The 23,515-nt window shown below is 47.5% G+C and overlaps 1 protein-coding gene across 1 annotated transcript in view; it reads right to left on the bottom strand.

The window, feature by feature from the left end:
• GABBR1 (gamma-aminobutyric acid type B receptor subunit 1) overlaps window positions 1-23,515 on the bottom strand; it is a 108,218-nt gene that overhangs the window by 56,533 nt on the left and 28,170 nt on the right. Inside the window, 1 exon segment of the mRNA XM_033141892.1 lies at window positions 674-877. Coding sequence (XP_032997783.1) covers window positions 674-877 — 204 coding nt within the window.

The following is a 23,515-nucleotide window of genomic DNA, read 5'->3' as shown; positions in this document are numbered from 1 at the left end:
TTTGGTAGATTTATGGTCTTTTTATTACAGCATTCTGTTACAAGCACAAACAGGCAACTCTCTGCAAAGACATTAGTTGCCTACTCTGACTCCTCCTTGTGATTTCTGCAGCAAGGAGCATGCCAAACGGAAGTCGTGGTCCCCCTCGTTTCCTTTGTTCTCTGACACGCCTGAACCTCTGAGTTTGGGCGGAGGGAAGGGATTCCCCTCCACACACTCTTGACCGATGTATGGCCCAGCTGCTCCCTCCCTTCTGGTTGCTTAGCTACTATCTCATAGCTGGGCAGCTCCTCTCTCAACTGTGCAGCTTGTGTGTCTGCCTGCCTCTCTGCTTCTGGAGACGCAGGAAGCGAAGGGGGGGTGGGTGACTATTCCCCTTCCTCATCTGTTAGGATCTGATCTTCCTGCGATTGCATTCCTCAATCTTCCGATTCAGACCAGCCCCTGACACAGGAGGAGTGTCATCCCACCCAGAGCAGGCAAATCCCTAGCCTCAGGAGCTACTAGCCCACTTGCCAAGATTCAGATTCAGCTTAACTGACCCTCATCCAACTCACTGACAAGTCTGGACAGTGGTTCAGCCCCTCTCCGCAACCTGCCCTGGCTCTGGGGGCAAGCGGAAAGACGGGCATGGCAATAATATCTCTTCCCCCCTCTGCCACATGGGACTCACAGCAGCGGCTCTCGACATCGCTGTCCGTCCAGGTACCGTTGGACAGGCACTTCCGCACTTTGGGCCCCACGATCTCACGCTCGGGCCGGCACACGTATTCGATCTCGTAGTCGAAGGGCAGGAAGCGGGCAGTCTTCACCTGTTCGCGAGTCAAGCCTCGGTAGCGGATGCCGCCATCCCATGGAGGGAAGATGAGTTTGCAGCCTGGGTGGGGAGAGGAAGAAGAAGAGGGGGAGGGAAGGGGGGAAGGCAAGGTAGAGGAGGGGGAAAAGAAGAAGGGATCAATTCTATTTTATTTTATTTTAAACCGTGATCAACACTGGCTTATAAGCAGCCTGCATCATGAGAGTCTGTGTGGTGTACTGCTTAGGATCTTGGAGGCCTGAGTTCAAATCTCCATTCAGCCACAAAGCTTTTTGGGTGACCTGGAGCCTATCATTTTTTGACCCTACTTAACTCCATTCTTATCCATTCTGAAGGAAATCAGCCCCGAGTGCTCACTGGAAGGACAGATCCTGAAGCTGAGGCTCCAATACTTTGGCCACCTCATGAGAAGAGAAGACTCCCCGGAAAAGACCCTGATGTTGGGAAAGATGGAGGGCACAAGGAGAAGGGGATGACAGAGGACGAGATGGGTGGACAGTGTTCTCGAAGCTACCAACATGAGTCTGACCAAACTGCGGGAGGCAGTGGAAGACAGGAGTGCCTGGCGTGCTCTGGTCCACGGGGTCACGAAGAGTCGGACATGACTAAATGACTAAACAACAACAACAACAAACTCCACAAGGCTGTTGTGAGAATAGAAAGCACATATTTTCATCCATATATGCCACCCTATGGAATCATATGGAATGAAAATAATAACTTCCTTCTTTGGAGTTTTTTAAGCCGAGGTTGGATGGCCGTCTGTCATAGATGCTTTAGCTGAGATTCCTGCATTGCAGGGGGCTGGACTGGATGACCCATGGGGTCCCTTCCAACTCTACAATTCCATAACACAACTTTAAAAATGGGTCCCCCTCTAAATCTGTCCTGGAGGGGGGGGTTCCCCAAACCCTCCAGAGCAGATCTGTGGATGGCACAGGCCACACGTGAAAGGAGGAGAGATTGGGGGAGTCCAGCTGCCCGAGCGGAAGTTGTTCCACTATGTGTTTGCTTAGTTCAATGCTGCCCAGCATGCTAGAAATAAAAGAAGCATTTAAAATACAATTAAAAAGAACGCAGCATCTAGCACAACACATTGCAACTGCTACAACAAGCAGAAACATCATTAAGTGGCCATCCAAGACCCTAAGCAATTTTCAAGTGGCCCGTTGGAATAAAAGTTTGGGAGCCAATTCAAGTACGCTACAAACATCTTTACATGGCAAAGGAAATCTTCGGGTGAAGGAGTTCTGCCATATGCGATCAGAGTTGTTTTACATAGATACTCTCTAAAGGTTACCAAACTGCATCAGCACAGAGGGAATACAGAGAGCCATTTCCCAAGTTGATAACTACTCCTCAGTGAGCAGGCAGCCACCTGGGGTGCTGATCATCCATAGCGCTGGCCCACCTGGAGAGGGTTTTTATCGCACTTCCGCAACCAATTAGGGAATCCAGGGAAGCAGAGGAGCCGGTACAGCTCTCCTCAGCGCATGGGCGGATGCTCCAGGCAGATGGTGGCTCCCCGTATGGATTTATGCCCACAAGTTGCTACTTCGTAAATGGCCATCTGCATACGCCCCTAAATATAAAAAATTATTCTATATGCTCCATGCAGAGGGAGGGAGAGGCAACAGGGAGTGCATTTGCACTGCATTTCTAGGGAAAAGGGAGAAAGTGGGTAGGTCACGAGATCACGAGTGCGGGGTAGCAGAGAGGGTGGAACATTCATCCTCGGACCAGTATATCTGAAGGAGCATCTCCACCCACATCAATCTACCCGGACACTGAGGTCCAGCCGGCATAGCTCCCTGCTGTTCCCCACTGCTATATACATAGCTGTCAACCCTCCCTGCTGTTTCCCAATTTCCCAATGCCATAATAAGGGAATTTCCCGCAAAAAAAGGGAAAGGTTGACAGCTATCCGGCGCCGAGGGCCTTCTGTTGGTTCCCTCACTGCGAGAAGCCAAGTTACAGGGAACCAGGCAGAGGGCCTTCTTGGTAGTGGCACCCGCCCTGTGGAATGCCGTTCCACCAGATGTCAAAGAGAACAACTACTACCAGATGTTTAGAAGGCATCTGAAGGCAACCTTTCTTAGGGAAGCTTTTAATATTTGATGGATTATTGTATTTTAATATTTTGTTGGAAGCCGCCCAAAGTGGCTGGGGAAGCCCCGCCAGATGGGCGGGGTATAAATAATAAATTATTATTATTATTATTATTATTATTATTATTATTATTATTCAGACCAGGGAGACCTGGATTCAAATCACATACTTAGGGATGTCCCAACTTGGGTCACGCTAGCCTAGAGGAATGTTCGAAAGAGCTTGGATGTTTAGCTTGGATGAGAGATTAAGGGAAAGCGATATTATGGGACTTTGAACAGTTCGTGGCTTCCTGGGTAGTTTGTTAAAGCTGCTGAGAGTTGCTAGGAGACCCTCGCAGAGCCACAGTTCTCAGAGAAATTTAATGGTCAGTCCTACTTCCCAGGGAACTCTGGGAAATGTAGCTCTTTGAGGGGAATTGGAGAGGGACCCTTAACAAAATGCAGCTCCCAGGAAGCTGTGGGGAAAGCCATGACTGTTTAATTAGCAGGCATTACCTTCAAAAATCTGAAGGGCTGTCGTTACAGAAGATGAAGCAGAGCTGTTTTCTGTTGCCCCAGAGGGAAGGACTAGAAACTAAATTGCATTTCAACTAAATGCAAAAAGAAACTTCCCAACATGGGTGCAGCCGGGGGGGGGCAGCTGTCCCCCAAACCAATAATAAAAAATAATACATAGCAAACTGAGGTTCTGCCCCCCAAACAAAAGGCCACCCCCCTCTAACAAAAATCCTGGCTATGCCCATGGTAGGGTTTGTTTGACCATGGGACAATGCAACAGGCTGTCTTGGGAGGTGGTGGGCCCTCCTTTGCCGCAGGTATTTCAGCAGAAGGACGGTGGCCATCTCTTGCGTGTGCTGTAATTGCATCATCTGGAAATGTTGATCCAGCGTCGAGTGAGGGGGTCAGGCTGGATGACCTCCATGGGTCCCCCTCGGCTCTCTCAGTCTGTAACCTGGGTGACCTCGATGGCACAATTGCTCTCGCTCAGCAACAAGCAGCCATTTGCCTGCTGCTCACATGCCGCGGGTAACTAAATCAAGGCTCCTCCCTGCAAGACCGCGTAGCCCCTACTCAAAGCGAGTGACCTCATCTGACAGTGAGTAATTCTGATGCAAAGATACAGCGCGATTACCTGCCCATAAAGGAAACTGCCTGTTCGTTCTTTGCATTAGTCATCACTCTTGGCCTTACCTCTTCCAAGTTGAGGCACCCACTCAAAAGAGAGAGCTGTTTCCATCTCAGCTGGCCATTAGGAAAATGCTTAGCGAAAGAACAGGTATGTGGTTTTTCTTATTTCCTCCTCCCTCCCAATTCGATTTTCCTCTGATGCCGTGCCTTTGTAGATTGCAAGCATAGTGGGGAGGAACTGCGTTGTTTTTATTGACTTGTAAGCCACCCCAGGAACCTCTTTTTAGGCTCAAAAATAAGCAACTCTGGGAACCTTTTCTTTTTTTAAAAAAAAAGAAAAATCGAAGAACGGGATAAAAATCCTCACACAATGTAAGAGGATACCTGCTGGGTCAGAACAGAAAGTTACCTTAGCATAGCATCCTGCTTCCAATAGAGACAAGTGAGATGCTTCTGGGAAGCCCGCAAGCAGGGCACGAAGCCGAACAGCCTTGCCCTGCAGTTGCTCCCCAGCAAATTGTTAGTCAATGAGCATTGGCTATGTCTGAAGTTCTGCATTCCATGGTGCCCCACGAAGAAAAACTAGGGCTGCTCTTCCTTTAGGTTAAAAAGCAACCCTTTTTCAAAAGGAGGAGGAAACGGTGCCTCCGGTTTTGATTCAGGAATAAAAAGTGTGCTCCGGCTTTCCTTACACCGCATGCGGTTGAAGTGAGAATAAAAGGGGAGAATTTGACATGGTCTGCTTTGAGCTCCCTAACGCCGACTCTGCACAGCGCTCGTCCAGGAGGGTTTGAAGATGCATAACTCTGCAAGAAAAAGAAAGAGGCCAGAGGCTGACAACGAACTGCGGGGGTGGAGGGGGAAGAGCAGGCAACCGGGAAGGCTCACCATGAAAGGCTGTGTGTGTGTGTTTTAAAAATGATATTGTTATCAGATAGGCATAAAACAGAGCTGCAATTAATCACCAGGCACAAAGGTGATGCTCTTAATATAATAAAGCTAATCTAAGAGCCCTTTCTAAGGACGTGGCTGGCGCTGTGGGTTAAACCACAGAGCCTAGGGCTTGCTGATCAGAAGGTCGGCGGTTCGAATCCCTGTGAAGGGGTGAGCTCCTGTTTCTTGGTCCTAGCTCCTGCCAACCAAGCAGTTTGAAAGCACGTCAAAGTGCAAGTAGATAAATAGGTACCGCTCCGGCGGGAAGGTAAACGGCATTTCCGTGCGCTGCTCTGGTTCGCCAGAAGCGGCTTAGTCATGCTGGCCACATGACCCAGAAGCTGTAGGCCAGCTCCCTCAGCCAATAAAGGGAGATGAGCGCTGCTCCTGCCAACCTAGCAGTTTGAAATCAGGTCAAAGTGCAAGTAGATAAATAGGTACCACTCCGGAAGGAAGGTAAACAGCGTTTCCATGCGCTGCTCTGGTTTGCCAGAAGCGGCTTAGTCATGCCGGCGACATGACCCGGAAGCTGTACGCCGGCTCCCTCGGCCAGTAACGCGAGATGAGTGCCGCAACCCCAGAGTTATATGCGACTGGCTTTAATGGTCAGGGGTCCCTTTACCTTTACCTAAGGTTCTGCCAAATGACCCCTTTATTCAGCATTCATCCTGATCTGCATGCAGAGAGCTTATGGGTTGGCTAGGCTATATTTGGCATTTACCGAGCATCTCTTCTGATTAGCTTACAGGGTGTTTACATGCCATATAATCATAGAATTGTAGAGTTGGAAGGGGTCCCGAGGATCATCTAGTCCAACCCCCTGCAATGCAGGAATATGCAGCTGTCCCACGCGGGGATCGAACCTGCAACCTCGGCGTTACCAGCACAATGCTCTAACCAACCGTCCGTTCACCCCACATTTCTCACTTCATTTCCCCATCACTTTCCAAACCACATAATATCTGGTCCACCGCCCCCAATATTTAATTGTTTTCACATATTCATGCAAGAAGCAACAATCAATATTCAAGAACCCCACCCCCACAGACTCACCAAATTTTTTGTGTTTGTGTTTTAAAGTGGATTTGTTGTGCTAGGCAGGCAGATCACTTGAATCTGCTTTGATTATGCAAACCTAAAGTTCCAATAGCTGCTAAAATCCTGCCCGGAAAATATAATCTGTCTGCAGATACCCTTATTAAGATAGTGAGGGGATAAATTATAATAGAAGAAGCCGATCTACGGAGATGGCTTCCGAGGGTTTTTAGGCTGATATGGCTGGTGAATCATCCAGCTAGGCGTGGGGACCCCCTGGAGATACCTGCTCTCATGATGTCTTCAAAAAATGGTGTGTGAATACAAATTCCTCTCTAAGCCTTCTCATTGGGAAGCATTGGCCATTTCTTCTCCCTTGGCAGGAGCCAATCACGTATATAAGAAAGGCTAATTATAACCCTCCCCCCTCCTAGGTAGGTTCTGGTTAGGAAGAAATGAGAACATAGAATGGAATCGTAGAAATGCAGAGCTGGAAGGGACATAGCTCAGCTGGTTAGAGCACCGTGGTGACAATGCCAAGCTTGCAGGTTCAATCCCTGTATGGGAGAGGTGCATATTCCTGCATTGCCCGGGGTTGGACTAGATGATCCTCAGGGTCCCTTCCATGGTATTATAAGGGAGGTTGTTTCTTTAAGATACTGGAGCCTATTTTTCTTATGCCAATGGGACCTGTGTTACTGGACAACGTTTAGTAACTCAAGTCCCAGATTCCTAAAAGCAGCTTCTGTTGAGCTTATCTATCTACTTGAGGGAGAGAATGGGAGCTGTTTTCTGCAAATGGCTGAAGCATGAAGTCTTGGCAGGCAGATTGACAATGGCTCAGCAGCAATCGGTGTGCCCAGTTCTGGGCACCACAGTTTAAGGAGGATCTTGACAAGCTGGAATGTGTGCAGAGGAGGGTGACCAAGATGATCAAGGCTCTGGAAACCAAGCCTTATGAGGAACGGTTGAGTTTGCTGAGTATGTTTGCCTTGGAGAAGACTGAGAGGTGATATTATGGCTGGGGAGTGGCTGGGGAAACCCGGCCAGATGGGCGGGGTATAAATATATTATTATTGTTGTTGTTGTTGTTGTTTTCAAATATCTGAAGGGCTGTCAAATGGACGGTGGAGCAAGCTTGTTTTTGGCTGCTCCAGTGGGGTAGGACCCAAAACCAATGGATTCAAGTTACAGGAAAGTATAACCTGACTGAATATTAGGAAGGACTTTCTGACAGCAGGAGCCGTTCTGACAGTGGAACGGACTCCCTCGGAAGGTGATGGACTCTCCTTCCTTGGAGGTTTTTAAACAGAGGCTGGACGGCTATCTGCCAGGGTTTCTTTGGTTTTTGATTCCTGCCTTCCAGGGGGTTGGACTAGATGACCCTCAGGGGTCCCCTCCGAGTCAACAATGCTGTGATTCTATGTGGAATGACTGGAACGATGCAAGTTAATGAACAGAGTGGGGCAAAGTATGTTCCAAGGATTCAGCGTGACAGAATGCGTGGACTGCGGAGAGATGATGTGCCAGTTCGTGCATGCATGAATCTCCCGATTCTTGTTCTTTGGGTTTGCCTGCACAAAGCTTACAGGGAGGTTGGTTTATACCTAGTCTTTATTCGGCATTTATTCTGATTTGTTTATAGGGTGGTTAAGCGACAATAAGCGTGCGTCCTGATTTGCTTGCGGGGTGTTTAAACCGTCTTTCCGTTAATCATTCATTCATCCCACGCTTTTTAATGCACTTCCCCTGTCACTGTCCAAACCACAAAGAGTCTGTCGCAGCTTTAAAAAGAAGGGAAAGGGAGAAAGAAGTGGATTTGTTGCTCCGGGGCAACGGAGCCCTCGAACCCACTGCAAATGCACAAACCGGTGAGCCAGCGCTCATATCCCTCCTGCAGAAAACGGTGACAGTCTAGAGGCGTCTTGTGTCATCCCCTACACTTGATGGATTGCATTTCTATGCAGCTTTCCATTCAACGAATCCCAAAGCGGCTTACAAACGAGTAGCAACAACAACAGCAACATGACAGAACATTCTACCGGCACAACTCATATAATTGTAATATACCGTTCTGCCTCGAAGCCGTTGCAAAAGCCTTCGGCTGGCCTAATGCCACTATGTATGTATGTATGTATGTATGTATATATATATATATATATATATATATATATATATATATATATATATATATATATATATATATATACACATACACACACACACACACACACACACACACACACACACATATATATATGAAAACAGGAAGGAGGTCTTTCTTGGAAGGTTGCTAAGGAAAGATGTGCCACCGGTTTGGTTTTGTGCCTTGGCTGAGCCGAGCCAAAAAGGGAAGAAACAGGTGTGCTCAGTGCAGGAGAAAACCTGAGCAGCGAATGCAAATCAAGCAATTACTGTAACCATGTAGTTGAGAAAAACACCCATTGGGGGAACTGACTTTCTTCCGTGGGCACATTATGGGAAGGATAAGGAATGATTGGGGGGAAACAATGAGCTACTGATTACCATCAATACCTCACAGGGAGATTTATTCCTATGCTCACAATAGTAGCGGCATTTATGTATGGATTTTCTTTCTTCTTCAAGAGGCTGCCAACTTTTCAACTGGCCCTGATAGCTGTGCCTATAACAGCACCATCATTTTAGGAGGCGAAGATGTTGCTGTTCTGCACCTGTGAGTTTGTCCCGAAAGGCAAAGGGGCTGGCTGGCTGCAGCTAGTGGTGATGGTGTTCTTGGGATACCACTTCAGGTTTCAGCTCTTGCTCCAAGTAGGAACTGTGTGCTGTCGGACCTTGTTGTTGTTCAGTTGTTTAGTCATGTCCGACTCTTCGTGACCCCACGGACCAGAGCACGCCAGGCACTCCTGTCTTCCACTGCCTCCCGCAGTTTGGTCAGACTCATGTTGGTAGCTTCAAGAACACTGTCCAACCATCTCATCTGAAGAAGTGTGCATGCACACGAAAGCTCATACCAGGAACAAACTCAGTTGGTCTCTAAGGTGCTACTAGAAAGAATTTTCAATTTTGTTTTGAACCATCTCATCCTCTGTCGTCCCCTTCTCCTTGTTCCTTCCATCTTTCCCAACATCAGGGTCTTTTCCAGGGAGTCTTCTCTTTTCATGAGGTGCCCAAAGTACTGGAGCCTCAGCTTCAGGATCTGTCCTTCCAGTGAGCACTCAGGGCTGATTTCCTTGAGAATGGATAGGTTTGATCTTCTTGCAGTCCATGGGACTCTCAAGAGTCTCCTCCAGCACCATAATTCAAAAGCATCAATTCTTCGGCGATCTGTTGGACCTTAGGAAGGGGCATAAAATGGCCATGAGAAGTAATGGGAATACGGCTCTCCCAAGGCCATTCAAACGAAACAGGGGGAAAGAGCAGGCATCAACAAGGGTGACTGGGTGAACTGGAAGGAACACAATTCCCAGAGTTCCATGGGAGGAGGGATTGATTGTTGCAGCGCTCTGAGAACTATAGCTCTGCGGGGGAACAGGGGTCTCTTACCAACCCTCAGCACCCTTAACAAACTGCAGTTCCTAGGATCCATACAACTTTAAACAGCCATGGCTGTTTAAAGTGGTATGATGCTGCCTTAAAAATATAGTGCCAGTGGGGAATCTCTCTAGATCAGGGGTCGGCAACCTAAGGCCCATGGGCCCCCGAACCGAGCCGCCCACTCAGCGAGTCCCCGCACGCTGTGCTAAACTGGCGCAGCACTGCAACTCGCTTCCTTGGCACCGGAAATTGGGTCTGCGCAGACACCGGAAATCGCATCTGCACAGGCACAGATGCTGGAAATTGTGGGCGGGTGCATGATCCAGCCCGCGGAGGGATCTCCGCTGGAGTGCACCGGCCCAGGCGAGGTAAACCTTGCCGACCCCTGCTCTAGATCTGCCAGGATCTGTGGGCAACTGCCCTGTGGTGTGAGCAACTTTAACAGCAGGTAGCAAATTCCCAGTGAAGCATTTTTGGGCCCTGGAATGACTCTGCCCTATGAATCCCCAAAATGTTCAGACCCAGGGCCTAGCAGTTTTCAGTCAGTATATAAAGAATATTTGTTATTGTTATTAAGCAGCATTCAGATTGTTGTTGTTCAGTCGTTCAGTCGTGTCCGACTCTTCGTGACCCTATGGACCAGAGCACGCCAGGCACCCCTATCATCCACTGCCTCCCGCAGTTTGGCCAAACTCATGCCAGTCTCATGCCTGTTCAGATTAGCAGGCCTATTAAAAGGAATGGACAAGGGGTTTACTCTGAGCAAAACAGAGCCGAATTTATTACTGTCCTAATCCTGCCTTTCTTCTAAGAATTTGTCCAATCCGCTTTTAAACGCATCCAAGGTGGTAGTAGCCACCATTGCCTCCAGTGGGAGTGAGTTCCATAGTTTAACGATGCCGCCGCGTGAACTTTTCTTTTTTAACTGAGTGGCTTTGGTCCTGTTAGAAGCCCCAGAGTTGGCGTAACCTAGAAATTTAGCAGAGTAAAATATACTGTACCGTCTCCCAAAGTCGCAGCATTATGAATTTAAGAACTGCTGCGCTGGATCAGATTACAGGCCCATCTAGTCTTAGCACTTAGTACCCAGCAGTGGGCAGCCAAAAGCCCCTGGGAAGTTCAAAAATAGGGTATGATGGAGATGGCTGTCCCCTGCTGTTTGTCCCCAGCATCTGATAATTATGTTAGCCCTTAATGAAGGCAAACCGCTCAGCAGTCTCCTCAACAAAGAAAATTGCTGTGTAATTAACAGGCATTCAAGTGGGTTTCGTTTCCAGACAAAGAAACAGCAAACCACCAACCGCATTTTCGTATTCATTAAAGGCATTTATCCCCACATACCAAAAAGGTGGGGGGTGGGAGGGAATGCAAAAGAGGAAGCACAGATTTCGGCTATTGTTCCTTGCTCCATTGAGTTCTGAAAAGCTTTTGACTCCATCTGGCCTCCTGAACCAAACCTTAAATTGCTACCATGTGGAGTCTGAGGCGAACATATGACCTTATCAAATCCAATCTCTCAGTATGATTAAAGAACAAACAAACGGGTGCTTTGGATTGAGGGGGAAAGAATAAACCAGGGGTGTAACGCCAGCTTAGTCCCAGCCCCGCTTTCAACCTGCGTATCAACAAACCACAATCCCCCCCCCCCCCGTTCCCTTCCTTTCTTCGGCTCATCTTTAATAGAAAAATAAAGGAACCGTATGGACTGAACTGGATGATCGGCATCCAGCCGGCTCTCTGGGCACTTGCAAGCTCTGCTGATCACCTTAAGAAAGCAGCGGATGTAGAGAGAGGCTGATTTGACGTAGCAGTGGATGGACCTGCTCACAGGAGCAGATTGCTGCAAACGTGTTACTCTGCTGCAGAGAGAGCTGCACTGGCTGGTCTTTTCTTACTGGGCCAGCTCCAAGGTAATTGTGCTAATAATGCACAGAGCGCTAAACAACTTGGGCTCACAGTAACGTGAGAACCACCTGATCCCTTGTGTTCCACTCTCCATCCCTGAGATCCACTGAGGGGGCACTTCTGGTGGTTCCCCACGCCCTTGAGACTCAATACAACGGCCTTTGCAAGGGGCCACGCCTTTGGGGGCAGAAGGCCCTGCATTCCCCTCAACATTCCTCAGATGAAAATAGGGACATTTCTCACGTTGCCACCTCAACTGACCCTCCTTGACCCTACCATGTTTTGTTCTCTTGCCCTCACAGAGCATTTCCTATGAGAGGAAGGGTGACTGTGACCACCACTTCACCAACGGGACACAGCACACAACCCCTCCGCTGTCCTGAGAAAACCCTATATATCCCGATTGTATTTTATTCTTTGGTAGATTTACAAAAAGGGAAACACACACTAATGAAAAAACAAAATAAAATAAAAAATTCCTTCCAGTAGCACCTTAGAGACCAACTAAGTTTGTTCTTGGTATGGGCTTTCGTGTGCATGCACACTTCTTCTTTGGCAGTGGGGGCAGTATTTGTATTACCTAACAAAAACACGAAAGCTCATACCAAGAACAAACTTAGTTGGTCTCTAAGGTGCTACTGGGAGGAATTTTTTATTTTATTTTGTTTTGACTATGGTAAACCAACACGGCTACCTACCTGTAACACACTAATGAGTGAATTTTAGGAAGGGGGGGCAAAGTTTTTTTTTTTTTTTTAATCAAGACTCCTTGCACTCCCCCCTGCTCCTGCCAGTGTGGTGTAGTGGTTAAGAGTGGTAGACTCGTAATCTGGTGAACCAGGTTTGCGTCTCCGCTCCTCCACATGCAGCTGCTGGGTGACCTTGGGCTAGTCACACTTCTCTGAAGTCTCTCAGCCCCACTCACCTCACAGAGTGTTTGTTGTGGGGGAGGAAAGGAAAGGAGAATGTTAGCCGCTTTGAGACCCCTTCGGGTAGTGATAAAGCGGGATATCAAATCCAAACTCTTCTTCTTTCTTCCTGCCCACGGCAGCAGTATCGTCTGCCTGCACTTCAGAGCCAGTGTATCACATGGGGGCAGGGCCTTAATGGTAGCAACTTCTCCTCCTCGCCCGTTCTCCAGCAGCCACTACAGGCTGCCCAAGAGAGGGGTCTGGCAGCGGCGGCCATGGAGAGGCAACGGGATGTTCCCTTGCAACTGCTGCCCAGGACAAGTGCTGCCGCCTCCTCCTCCTCGAGCTCAGCAGCGGCAGCATTGCTAGGGGCAATAGGGACATTCCAAGATCAGATCAAAAACCGGGATGGCTTTCATAGTTCTGGGACTGTCCCTGGAAAATTGGGACTCCCTGCCAGCAGAGATTTGGCAGGAACGGTCTCTCTGCCCTTTCTTTTGAAAGCTACATTGTTTAGACAGGGCTTTGCAATACTGATCTTCTCTTTTTTAAAACTGTCAGAAAGCTAGAAAATTCTTTTCAGTAGCACCTTACTAGAGACCAAGTGTGTTTGTTCTTGGTATGAGCTTTCGTGTGCATGCACACTTCTTCAGATACACTGAAACAGAAGTCGCCAGATCCTTAAATATAGTGAGGGAGTGGGGAGGGGTATTCTTTGAATATTCAGTAGGATAAGTGGATTGTAGAGGGTTCTTAATTCTAAGACCCTTGGGTATAATGTTTCTTGGTGAGGTTGATGGACTTCCATTTCATGCGGCTCAATGTGGTGCCTTCCATAGTTCCAGTTACAGATGGGTAGCCGTGTTGGTCTGCCATAGTCGAAACAAAATAGAAAATTCTTTTCAGTAGCACCTTAGAGACCAACTGTGTTTGTTCTTGGTATGGGTGCTACTGAAAAGAATTTTCTATTTTGTTTCGACTATGGCAGACCAACACGGCTACCCACCTGTAACTGTCAGAAAGCTCTTCGTGATGTTTAATCGGAATCTTCTTCCTTGTAACTTGAATCCATTGTTTCGAGTCCCACCCCGTTGTCTGGGCGGCCCAGGACCTCCATCCCCACTGCCCAGGCTTGTGTCCCAGGGAGGTCACTTCCGTGCTGCTCATGCAGCCGTTTGACTCCACCCCTGGAGGCACACTCCATTGTCTCTCGAGACAGACAGATGCCAACAGTGCAACAAAGAAACTGGACTTGGACCAGCGACGGCCCTTCAAATCAAGGACAGTCTTCTCTAAGTTAGGACACATGGCCATAGGAACGTAAGAGGGGCGCGCTGGATCAGGCCAGTGGCCCATCTAGTCTAGGATCCTGTTCTCGCAGTGGCTGACCAGATACTCACGGGAAGCCTGCAAGCAGGACCTGAGCACATTCCCAGCCATGGGCATTTTCAGAGGCATATATTGCCGCTGGTAGTGTAGGTCATGCCACTCAGATAACATTATGTTCTCCAGGCAACATACAGCCATTAGTTTTCAAAGAGAACTTAAAGCATGGTATAACAACACCACAAGAAAACTCAATATAGAAATCCCACATCATCCTAGGGAGATAGGCAGCAATGACCATAATCCAAGAGCCTGATCGATTGAATGTGCTGAACAACTTCATTAAAGGTGGGTTGTTGTTTTTTAAGATTACAAAAAAAACACCTCAAGAAATTTCTGTTAAGACCGAGGGCACTAATATTCAACTCAGTCTTTCCAACGTGCTAAAATTATCTTCAAAAGGTGTTCTTAAAGTGTCAGAAGGCATTGAAAAGCTCGGGAGAACAAGGAAGTATTTGCCTTGCGTCGATAACAACGTCGGTGCCAGGCTCTAGGGAAACTGTTCCACAAGTGGGGCAGGTAGCATCGCTAAAAAGCCCCCCCCCTCCCTCATAGCCACCGCCTGCGCTTCAGACGGAGGGAGCACCTGGGGAAAGGTCTCCGTGGACTTTAGGACAGGAGTATGGCCATGGCTCAGTGGTACAGCAACACCAGATTCAATCTCTAGCACCCCCTGGGAGGGATTCCCTGCCTGAACCCCCGCAGAGCCCCTGCCAGTCAGTGCAAGCAATTCTGAGCTAAAGTAGATGGACCAGTGGTCTGACTCATCAGTAGAAGGCAGCATCCTAGGTTCCTATGGAGGTACATATGGGAGCAGGCAGTTCCATACGAACTAGGGCTGTTGTCAGGAGCTGAAGTCAGGGAGTGGTCAGTGACGAAACAATACAGTAAATCACCCGAAGTCAGGAAAGTGAGCTCTTTATTCAAATAAACAGAACAGCTCAGTCCTAGCGGTCTCAGCCACCCTTCCTAGTAGGTCCTGCCCCAATGAGGCACTTTCACTCTCTAAGACTCCTCCCCTGGTTCCTTTCCCAGCAGCCTAAGGCTCCTTCGCTTGGTCTCTCTTTGCTCCACCCTCTTCATTTCTCTCTGTGTTCTGGGAGACCAGGGGAGGAGGGAGCTGGTCACAGCAGGAGGGGGAGACTCCCTGGATTCTTCAGCAGCCTCTTGACCCTTCTCTATCCAGCCTCTGCTTCTGCCTCTGCTTCTGGACTGCTCTCTGCCCCAGCTTCTTCCTGCTCACGAAACCCTGTTGCCCCTTCAGCTTCCGACGTCTACTCTTCCCAAGTCTGCTCCCTCTTCACCCTCTGGCCACCCATCGCCGTCCCACCACCAGTCCCCTGGCTCTGAGCCTTCTCCCCCCCAGGGGTTCCCCAGTTGGTGCCTCCCACCCACCCCTTCTGCATCCAGCCAGCCCATGACAGCTGTGCATGCCCCCCACCCCCACCCCCAATCTAATTCAGAGCCTTACTCAGCACTTCGGAGCGGCCGCAAACCAAATCTAGAGCCTTGCGTAATCTTTTAACTGGGGCTCAAAACCCTAATGAAATGAAACAGTTGGGAGGGAAGAGGAGACACACGCAGGCAGCTTGCATGCTGCTGCTCCTCTCTGCTGGGCCGCCTCCCCTCCTTTGACAGCTCCAGATCACTCCTCCATCAACTCTGGCCAAACCTTGGGTTGCAGACAAATCCTAGGTCAACCTCAGTTGGCCCGATTCAGCTCAGGATCTGGCATTCAGCTGGAATAGGTGCACAGCCCTAATATGTACGTTTCTGCTGGCTCTGCTTCAGCGCCTGCCCTTCTCCTGCTTTCTTAAGGTCCCTAGAAATGGCTCCCCTTCAAAGGCAAACTTTTGCAAACCACAGAGCCTAGGGCTTGCCGATTGGTTCAAATCCCCACGACGGGGTGAGCTCCCGTTGTTCGGTCCCAGCTCCTGCCCACCGAGCAGTTTGAAAGCACGTCAAAGTGCAAGTAGATAAATAGGTACCACTCTAGCGGGAAGGTAAACGGCGTTTCCGTGCGCTGCTCTGGTTCGCCAGAAGTGGCTTAGTCATGCTGGCCACATGACCCGGAAGCTGTCTGCGGACAAACACCAGCTCCCTCGGCCTATAGAGCGAGATGAGCGCCGCAACCCCAGAGTTGTCTATGACTGGACCTAACGGTCAGGGGTACCTTTAACTTACTCTGCTGCAATTCCCACCTGCATTTTATGGCATGTTTTATGGCATGCCAGCTCTTGTGCAGGCCCCTGTATCAATTCCTTTGGTCCGCAGCAGTTTAAGATTTAGCTCTGACAAAAGTGCAAGAGCAGGCCAGACCATTTGTTTCTTTAATTCTGGCCATCTGCTGATTCTACAGCAACCTGACGGTTAGGAATCCAACAGGTGACCTGACAGGGGAACAGCTTCACCTGCTGAATTTCCGCTTTCTGCGCGAGTGCTGAAACATCACGGGAGCTCTGCCAGATAACAAAGCGGAGCCACGCACAGAGATAATCGCCTCCCTTTGCTATCAGCTCTTCCTGCCTTTGCCTCTGAAAAAGGCCAGCGTTTCAGACAGAGTTCTGGCCCTTATATGGGTCAGCTCAGCTATCAGTATTCTAAATAGGCCTCCGACTGGGATTTGAGGAGAGAGCGAGAGAGCGGCCACTGAATTCTAAGTCGCAGGGAAAATGAAAAGAGCCGTGCTGGGCTGCACCCTCACATTTTAAAGCTCTCTGATGACATGTACTAGGGCAGGGGTCTCCAGGGAAGCAGAGTCCTTGCATTTGCTCCTGCTTAAAGTCAAAGTGAATGGTTTGGGTGCTGATTTTCATTTGTAATACCGGTGACAAAGCTGTCATTCGGAAGGACAGGAATCCCCACCATGGACCCCTTTTTGCTGGGGGCTGCTGGTGTGGGACGTAAAGCACAGGAGCAGTCAAACACAACATTGCTAGAGTGGACATAGAAGGGGAACTCTAGGCCAGCCAGTCGGAACTTGCTCTTTCTCCTGGGCTGGGAGGGACTTCCTCTGTGTAACTGGAGATGGGTGTGGTCTCACCTGGGCAGGTTAACACAAAACCACAGGGACCAGACTCCATCTTCCTCTCTTTTGGATGACGCTCTCAAAGAACCCGCATTGCTAAGGAACTGTTTTTCCTTATGGAACAGTGCTCTGAGTAAATGTAACTTTTACTAAGTTTAAGTCTGCCGTCTGGGATCCAATTGTGAACAGATGATTTCTCGTGAGTAAACTCTTTTTATGCTTTTATAGAAGACTATGTAATGTCTTATTTTGAGAGGGATTAATGGGGGAAATACCAGGGCATATATTTATAGAGACTCTAGCTGAGTCTGAGCAAGCTTCCCGCTGTTTGTGTGTTTAAAAGGGGAATGAGAACTCTGCTAATTTCTGGGACTTGTAAACACAAGTTGGAATAGGATATCTTAAACAATATATCCCCTCCTGCATCCCTAAACATTCCCACAGCTGGGTCACTCACTTTCTAGGAGAACCACAAACTTGCCTTTCCCACCCGCCTTGAAATCAAGAGCATTGGAGCTGAGGGGTCTTTGTCCCCCATTGTAGCTACTGTACTACCAACTTTACTGTGTGCTTGTGAAACGTGGACCACTTATAAACGACATCTCCAACTCCTTGAAATATTCCATCAACGGTGTCTCTGAAATTTTTTACACATTTCTTGGGAAGACAGGCAAACTAATGTCAGTGTACTGGAAGAAGCAAAGATCACTACTGCCGAAGCAATGATTCTTCAACATCAGCTTCATTGGACTGGTCATGTTGTTCGGATGCCTGGTTATCGTCTTCCAAAGCAACTACTCTATTCTCAACTCACTTATGGACTCACTGTTAAGACCCTACTCATGGAAGACAATCTTTCTTGGTTACAAGTGAGAAGAAGAAGAAGAAGAAGAAGAAGAAGAAGAAGAAGAAGAAGAAGAAGAAGAAGACTGCAAAACTGTATACAAAACTGCTCTGTCCCTGAGGATGTTTTTTAAAAATGCTGCTCAGCAGGAAGCAGGAAATGACCTACACAAATACGGTAATGAGATGACCCTTTCTAACCTTTCTATAACTACATTTCTCTGCCTGCAGTTTTCCAGCAACTCTTATTACCCCCACCCCACCCCCACCCCACCGTCCAGTTTCCAGGTTTATTTCCTCTCGATCTTTCAATATTCCACAGCACCGAGTTATTCTGGGGCTGTGTTTTCGGAGGGAGCTCCCCCCGCTTTAGGTTTTCTTGCTAAACCTTTTAAAAATATGGCCATGTACCTTGCGGTTACCCCAAGTCAGCTCTTGCCATTCTCTTGTTTGTGGGTGGTGTGACTCCTAGGCATCTGGTATTAGTCTCTGGAGATTGACTATTTGGCTGCGTAAGTGCGCCATAAGCTGAAAGCACATGGCTTCCTCCAGAGAATCCTGGGAGCTATAGTTTGTTAAGGGTGTTGGGAACTGTAGCTTTCTGAGGGGTAGACAACAGCTCCCAGGACAGGCATGTGCTTTAAATGCAGGGTGTGTATGCAGCCTGACTGTTCAGACAGAGTGCATGTCCATGCCATAGCAATATGCGGATTTGCACCAACCTGTTCCTCCATTAATCATTGGAGGAGCGCTGTGAGTTACCCCCCCCCCCCCCCAATGTTACAGAGGCCAGAGTGGCCTCAGCCAGAAGGCAGGCATTTAGCATTGCCAGGCCCATGCTGTGAAACAGTCCTCCGGGTTTTCTTCGGACCTCTCTTGAAAGCTGTTGTTGTTGTTGTGCCAGCAGACCTATGCAGCTGTTTAAAATGTCCCTTGAGCCATTTTCATGATTGCTTTGTATTGCTTTTACATGTTTTTAGTCATAAGCCACCCTGATGTTTTGAGAGAGGACGGTGTATAAACACTTTTGTAAATGAATATAAATAAATAATAGACACATATGTAGGGGTTCTCCCCATCACAGTTGTGTCTGGGACCTTTCACCTTCAAATGTGGAATTTCCCCCCTCCTCTTGCATTTGTGTGTGTGTGTGTGTGTGTGTGTGTGTGTGTGTGTGTGTGTGTTGTATTTTTCTGTCTATAAGACGCCCCCATGTATAAGACGCCCCAATTTTGGGGGACTCCCATTTAAGAAAATGGGGAGAGATCTATCTGTGTGTAAGACACCCCCAAATTTGGGACATTATTTTTTAGGGGGGAAAACCTAGTCTTATACAAAACAAAATAAAAAATAAAAAAATTCTTTCCAGTAGCACCTTAGAGACCAACTACTGTAAGTTTGTTCTTGGTATGAGCCTTCGTGTGCATGCACACTTTTTCAGATACAGTCATATTCGTGTTGCGTTTGCTGCGAGTTGGGAACAGTGTGGGTTACAAATGCGGCAAGCCCGGAAGTGTTTACCGTGCGGTCTGTGCATGCGCAGAAGCGTTCTGCGCAGGTCGCGCATGCGCAGAAGCGCGATATTGCTGCTCGGGTTGCGAACGTTTCGGGGTGCGAACGGCACCCTGGAACGGATCGTGTCCACAACCTGAGGTACCACTGTACGTGGAAAAATACGATGTGTGTGTGTGTATGTAAAAACACTCACCCACAGTGGTGCTGACACAAAACCCTACACTAAGACTATGCAACAGAAGGAAAGAACAATACCCTGTGAAAAAGTCTCCATCAATTGAAAGTGGAGACGACATGTACTTTCCCCTGTTTTCTTCTTCTTCTTTGGCGATCACTCATAGCCAAGTAAGATTGTCTTCCATAAACACAGTTTTAACAATGAGTCCGTAAGTGACTGTGGAGGCCAATTCTGGATCCACACGTCCTTCCACTGTGGGGACATAGGTTTCCGGGCGGGAGTTGATCACGGTGTGGATTTGCCAAGCATGCCTTCCTCTTAGCACATTTTTCCCTTGCATCCTGAGTTCGAGTGTCTCACAGCCCATGACACCTTTGGTAAAGGCTGTTCTCCAGTTGGAGTGCTCGCAGGCCAATGTTTCCCAGTTGTCAGTGTTTATACTATGATTTTTAATTTTTTTTTTGCCTTGAGAGCGTCTTTAAACCTCTTTAGTTGACCACCAGCATTACGTTTTCCATTTTTAAGTTCGGAATAGAGTAGCTGCTTTGGAAGACGATAATCAGGCATCCGCACAACATGACCAAAGTTGATGTTGAAGAATCATTGCTTTGACACTGGTGACCTTTGCTTCTTCCAGTACACTGGTATTCATTCGCTTGTCTTCCCAAGTGATGTGTAAAAAATTTCAGAGACACCGTTGATGGAATCTTTCGAGGAGTTGGAGATGGTTTCGTAGCGCAAGAAAATCTTAAATGAAAAGCAACACTTGGATGGCGGAAGACATCATGTTCTGGTGTGGAGAAACCCACAGGCCCAACGATATTGTTATAGAAGTAGGGAGGGATCCCCCTAAAACCCTAGAAATTAATAAATGCTACAATTTTGGGTTCTTTGTGATATGGAAAATATAAGCTGCAAGGGGATTCCTGGGCTGCCTTACGCAAACCAGTCTGGCTGGCTGAGGGAAGAGGAGAGCTGTTAGCATTACAATAGATGTGATTAATAAATATTTGAGATTGGAATCAGAAGAGATTTAGGCTACAGTAATTAGAAGTTAAGTTAAGAGAGGATATAAGAAGTTGGAGCTGTGTAATGTTTATTTTATTAGGAATAAGATTTTAGGTATATGGTGATTATGATTTGTAAGATTAAGATTAGTTGTGAGAAGGAAGATTTTACGATGTTATAAAGTTACTAAAGAAGATTAGAAATGAACGCAGAAGAGAGGATGTGAGGAAGTCCCAAAATAATGTTCATAAAGAGGATAAGGATATATAAATAAGTGTGTGTAAGTTTTCTTTTCTTTCTTTTCTTTTTTTGTATTGTTTTGTAGTTTTTGTATTGTTTGTTGTATGTGTGTTTTTATTGTTAAAATTTAATAAATTCTTATTAAAAAAAAAAGAGTGCCATCCAGGGTCTGCAGCAACTCATTGTCCCAGGTGTGACCAGAGGCTGGAGATTTGGAAGGTTGCCAGGGTAACTGCTGGGGGGGAGGGGCTTCTGGGAAGAAGAAAGGGGAGTTCCTTCTTGGCGAGGGGAAGGAAGGACTGCCTGCAATGCTATGGGCCATGCTGTACGATCTGGACCCCCTCCAAGCAGACCAAGGGTGTAAATAGGTGAATAAACCCTATTTCTTAAAGCATGACAGTCTTCACTTCTCGAAAGGGACACAGACCCTGTGTGGGCGCCTGAGATCCCATGCGCTCTTGGCACGGCTTGGCAAAGAGAAGGACAGGTGCCGGGAATTTGTAACAATATTCTAAGCATTTAAGTGTTCCTGTTTAATTAAAGTATGGCTTGCCAAGCTGTGACTTCATGCGCCTCAGACATTTTTTTGGGTGTGTGGGGGGGAGACATCCATTGATTACCAGTGCTAAAAATAAACTTCAATCTGATGAATTTTCCCAACTCTGAAATAGCAGACTTTTAAGATATAGAAATTCATATGCAGATATGTGATCGGGACTCATCCGGAAAGGCTTAATTTAAGGCTGTGTACATACAGCATTCGTTCAAAGAATCCTGGGAACTGTAGTTTGCGACTGGAACTTGGAATGGTAGCTCTGGGAAAACTACAGTTCACAGGATTCCTTGGGGGAAGCTATGTGCTACAAATGTACCGTATTTATCTGCGTATAACACGCCCCCGTGTATAAGACGACCCCTATTTTTGGAGACTCCAAATTGAGGAAATGGGGGGGGGGGAGATTGCCCAGAGTTGTTAAGCTTTCGTTGAGCTTCTTTTTTTGGGGGGGGGGGGTTGCTGACAATCGCTCACCTGCCTGACCGCCGTTGCCCATTGCACGCACCGATGAAGCCACCAATCGTCTGCCCGCTCGCTGCCAGCCCAATTGCCATAGCAGCCAATTGCCAGCAGACCTTGCCGCAGCCACCAATCGCCCGTCCCAACTCTGCACTATCCGTGTATCAGACGACCCCCAATTTATTTATTTTTGCAAATATATTCCCCCCCGTTAACAAAACAAAATAAATACATATTCATCAAATATAATTTTTACAATATGACATAAACTCCGCCGAGTTTCCTGACTTCCCTCCTTCTCTATTGTGGTTTTCTAGTTTTTCGTCATTCCCTCGCTTTCCCTTACTTCTCACATGTTTTGTCATCTTACTATTGTCATTATCTATCTTTACATTTTTTTGTCCATGCTGCAAGAATTTCATCATACCTGTAAGTGCTTACAAATTTTTACAATCTTTTATATAATCCAAAAATTTACTCCAACGACCCCCAATTTTTAGCATTTTTATAATTAAAAAAAACCTCGTCTTATGCACGGAAAAATACGGTATGTGTGCATGCAGCAGTCGGCACCAGCTTGGCTGCAGGAGTTGGTAGAAGGAGGGATACAAGATGCCACCCAACTGCCTTCGGGACTCCACCTCAGATTTGTGTAGGGTTTACTCCTTAGTCTCTTCTTCTCCCGTAAGGCAGTGGAGCTTTAGGGTCAGAGTTTTCCTTTCCCTAGCTGGGCTACCTTCCCAGGTTGGCAAGAAACACCTGCCCCTCAGTTCCCTCTACACCTCATGCAGAAAATCTGTCCCAGCTGCAACGAAACCTGTCTCTCCTGTATCGGTCTCTACACCCACAGCAGGCCCTGCGACCTTCCAACAGCTTGACCTCACCCCCAAAAAACGCATTGCTCCATTATCTCCATTATCTCCATTATCTCCCGAGACAGACGGATGCCAGCAGCATGCAACAGTTACAGCTGGAAATATACTGGAATATCTAGCAAAAGTCAGCTTTTGGGGTGGGGGAGTGGGGGTTCCACTCTATCTGAATGGGTGTCTCTCTCCTTCCCCAAACAGTTTAATTTATGTTTACTTGGTCATGCTTTCAGCTAAACAAGGGAGAGAAAGCAGAGGAACTTGAAAAGGATTGCAACAGAGCAGGTGAAAAACAGATCCCTATCTTTGGCAGCCAGCTAAGCCAGGAAAAGGAGGGGGGGTGGAGAGAGAGAGAGAACTGGCACATGCTTAAATGTACACACAGCCAGTACTTTCCTGACCAGCTGATGGACGTGCTCTTGGAGACTTCCTCCCTCATAAAAGAGCCACTCAACAGAGCCAACTTCCCAATAAAGAACATTTTAAAATAATTATTCAGCCACAAAATCCATACTGTTTTACTGTAAGGGCCACACTAGACATGATGCTAAATGCATCACTAGAAAGCACACCATGTTTTTTTATATATATAGAAAAACCAATAGCAGAGGGAATGGTTAAAACACCAGTGTCTACAGGATGAGGTGAAAATCTCTCTCTCTCTCTCTCTCTCTCTCTCTCTCTCTCTCTCTCTCTCTCACACACACACACACACACACACACACACCTTAAAAAATATGCCAGCCATAGCATGCTTTCTTATGAAACATTAAACATTCAACAGCTTTGGGCAAAACTAAAGAACCTTTGTGTCTGGATTTTCACTTTTGGAAACATGGCAACCCTAAATATTAAATAACTTTTGGCATGTTTGTAACTCCTCTTTTGAGTGTTTTATCCTTAGCTCTGCTTTCTCTATGGATATTTTTTCTTTAGGAGAGAAGAACTGCCCCCCCCCCTGTTTATTACAATTCTACCTCATCCTTCCCGAAAGGTGCTCAGAGTAGCTACCACATTTTACTAGGTAAAGTTAAAGGACTCCTGGACGGTTACGTCCAGTCAAAGGCGACTATGGGG

The sequence above is a fragment of the Lacerta agilis genome, chromosome 2 (genome assembly GCF_009819535.1).
Source record: "Lacerta agilis isolate rLacAgi1 chromosome 2, rLacAgi1.pri, whole genome shotgun sequence".
In the NCBI taxonomy this organism is placed as follows: Eukaryota; Metazoa; Chordata; class Lepidosauria; order Squamata; family Lacertidae; genus Lacerta; species Lacerta agilis.
The sequence above is the reverse complement of the archived record's forward strand: the minus strand, read 5'-3'. Positions and strand labels throughout refer to the sequence as shown.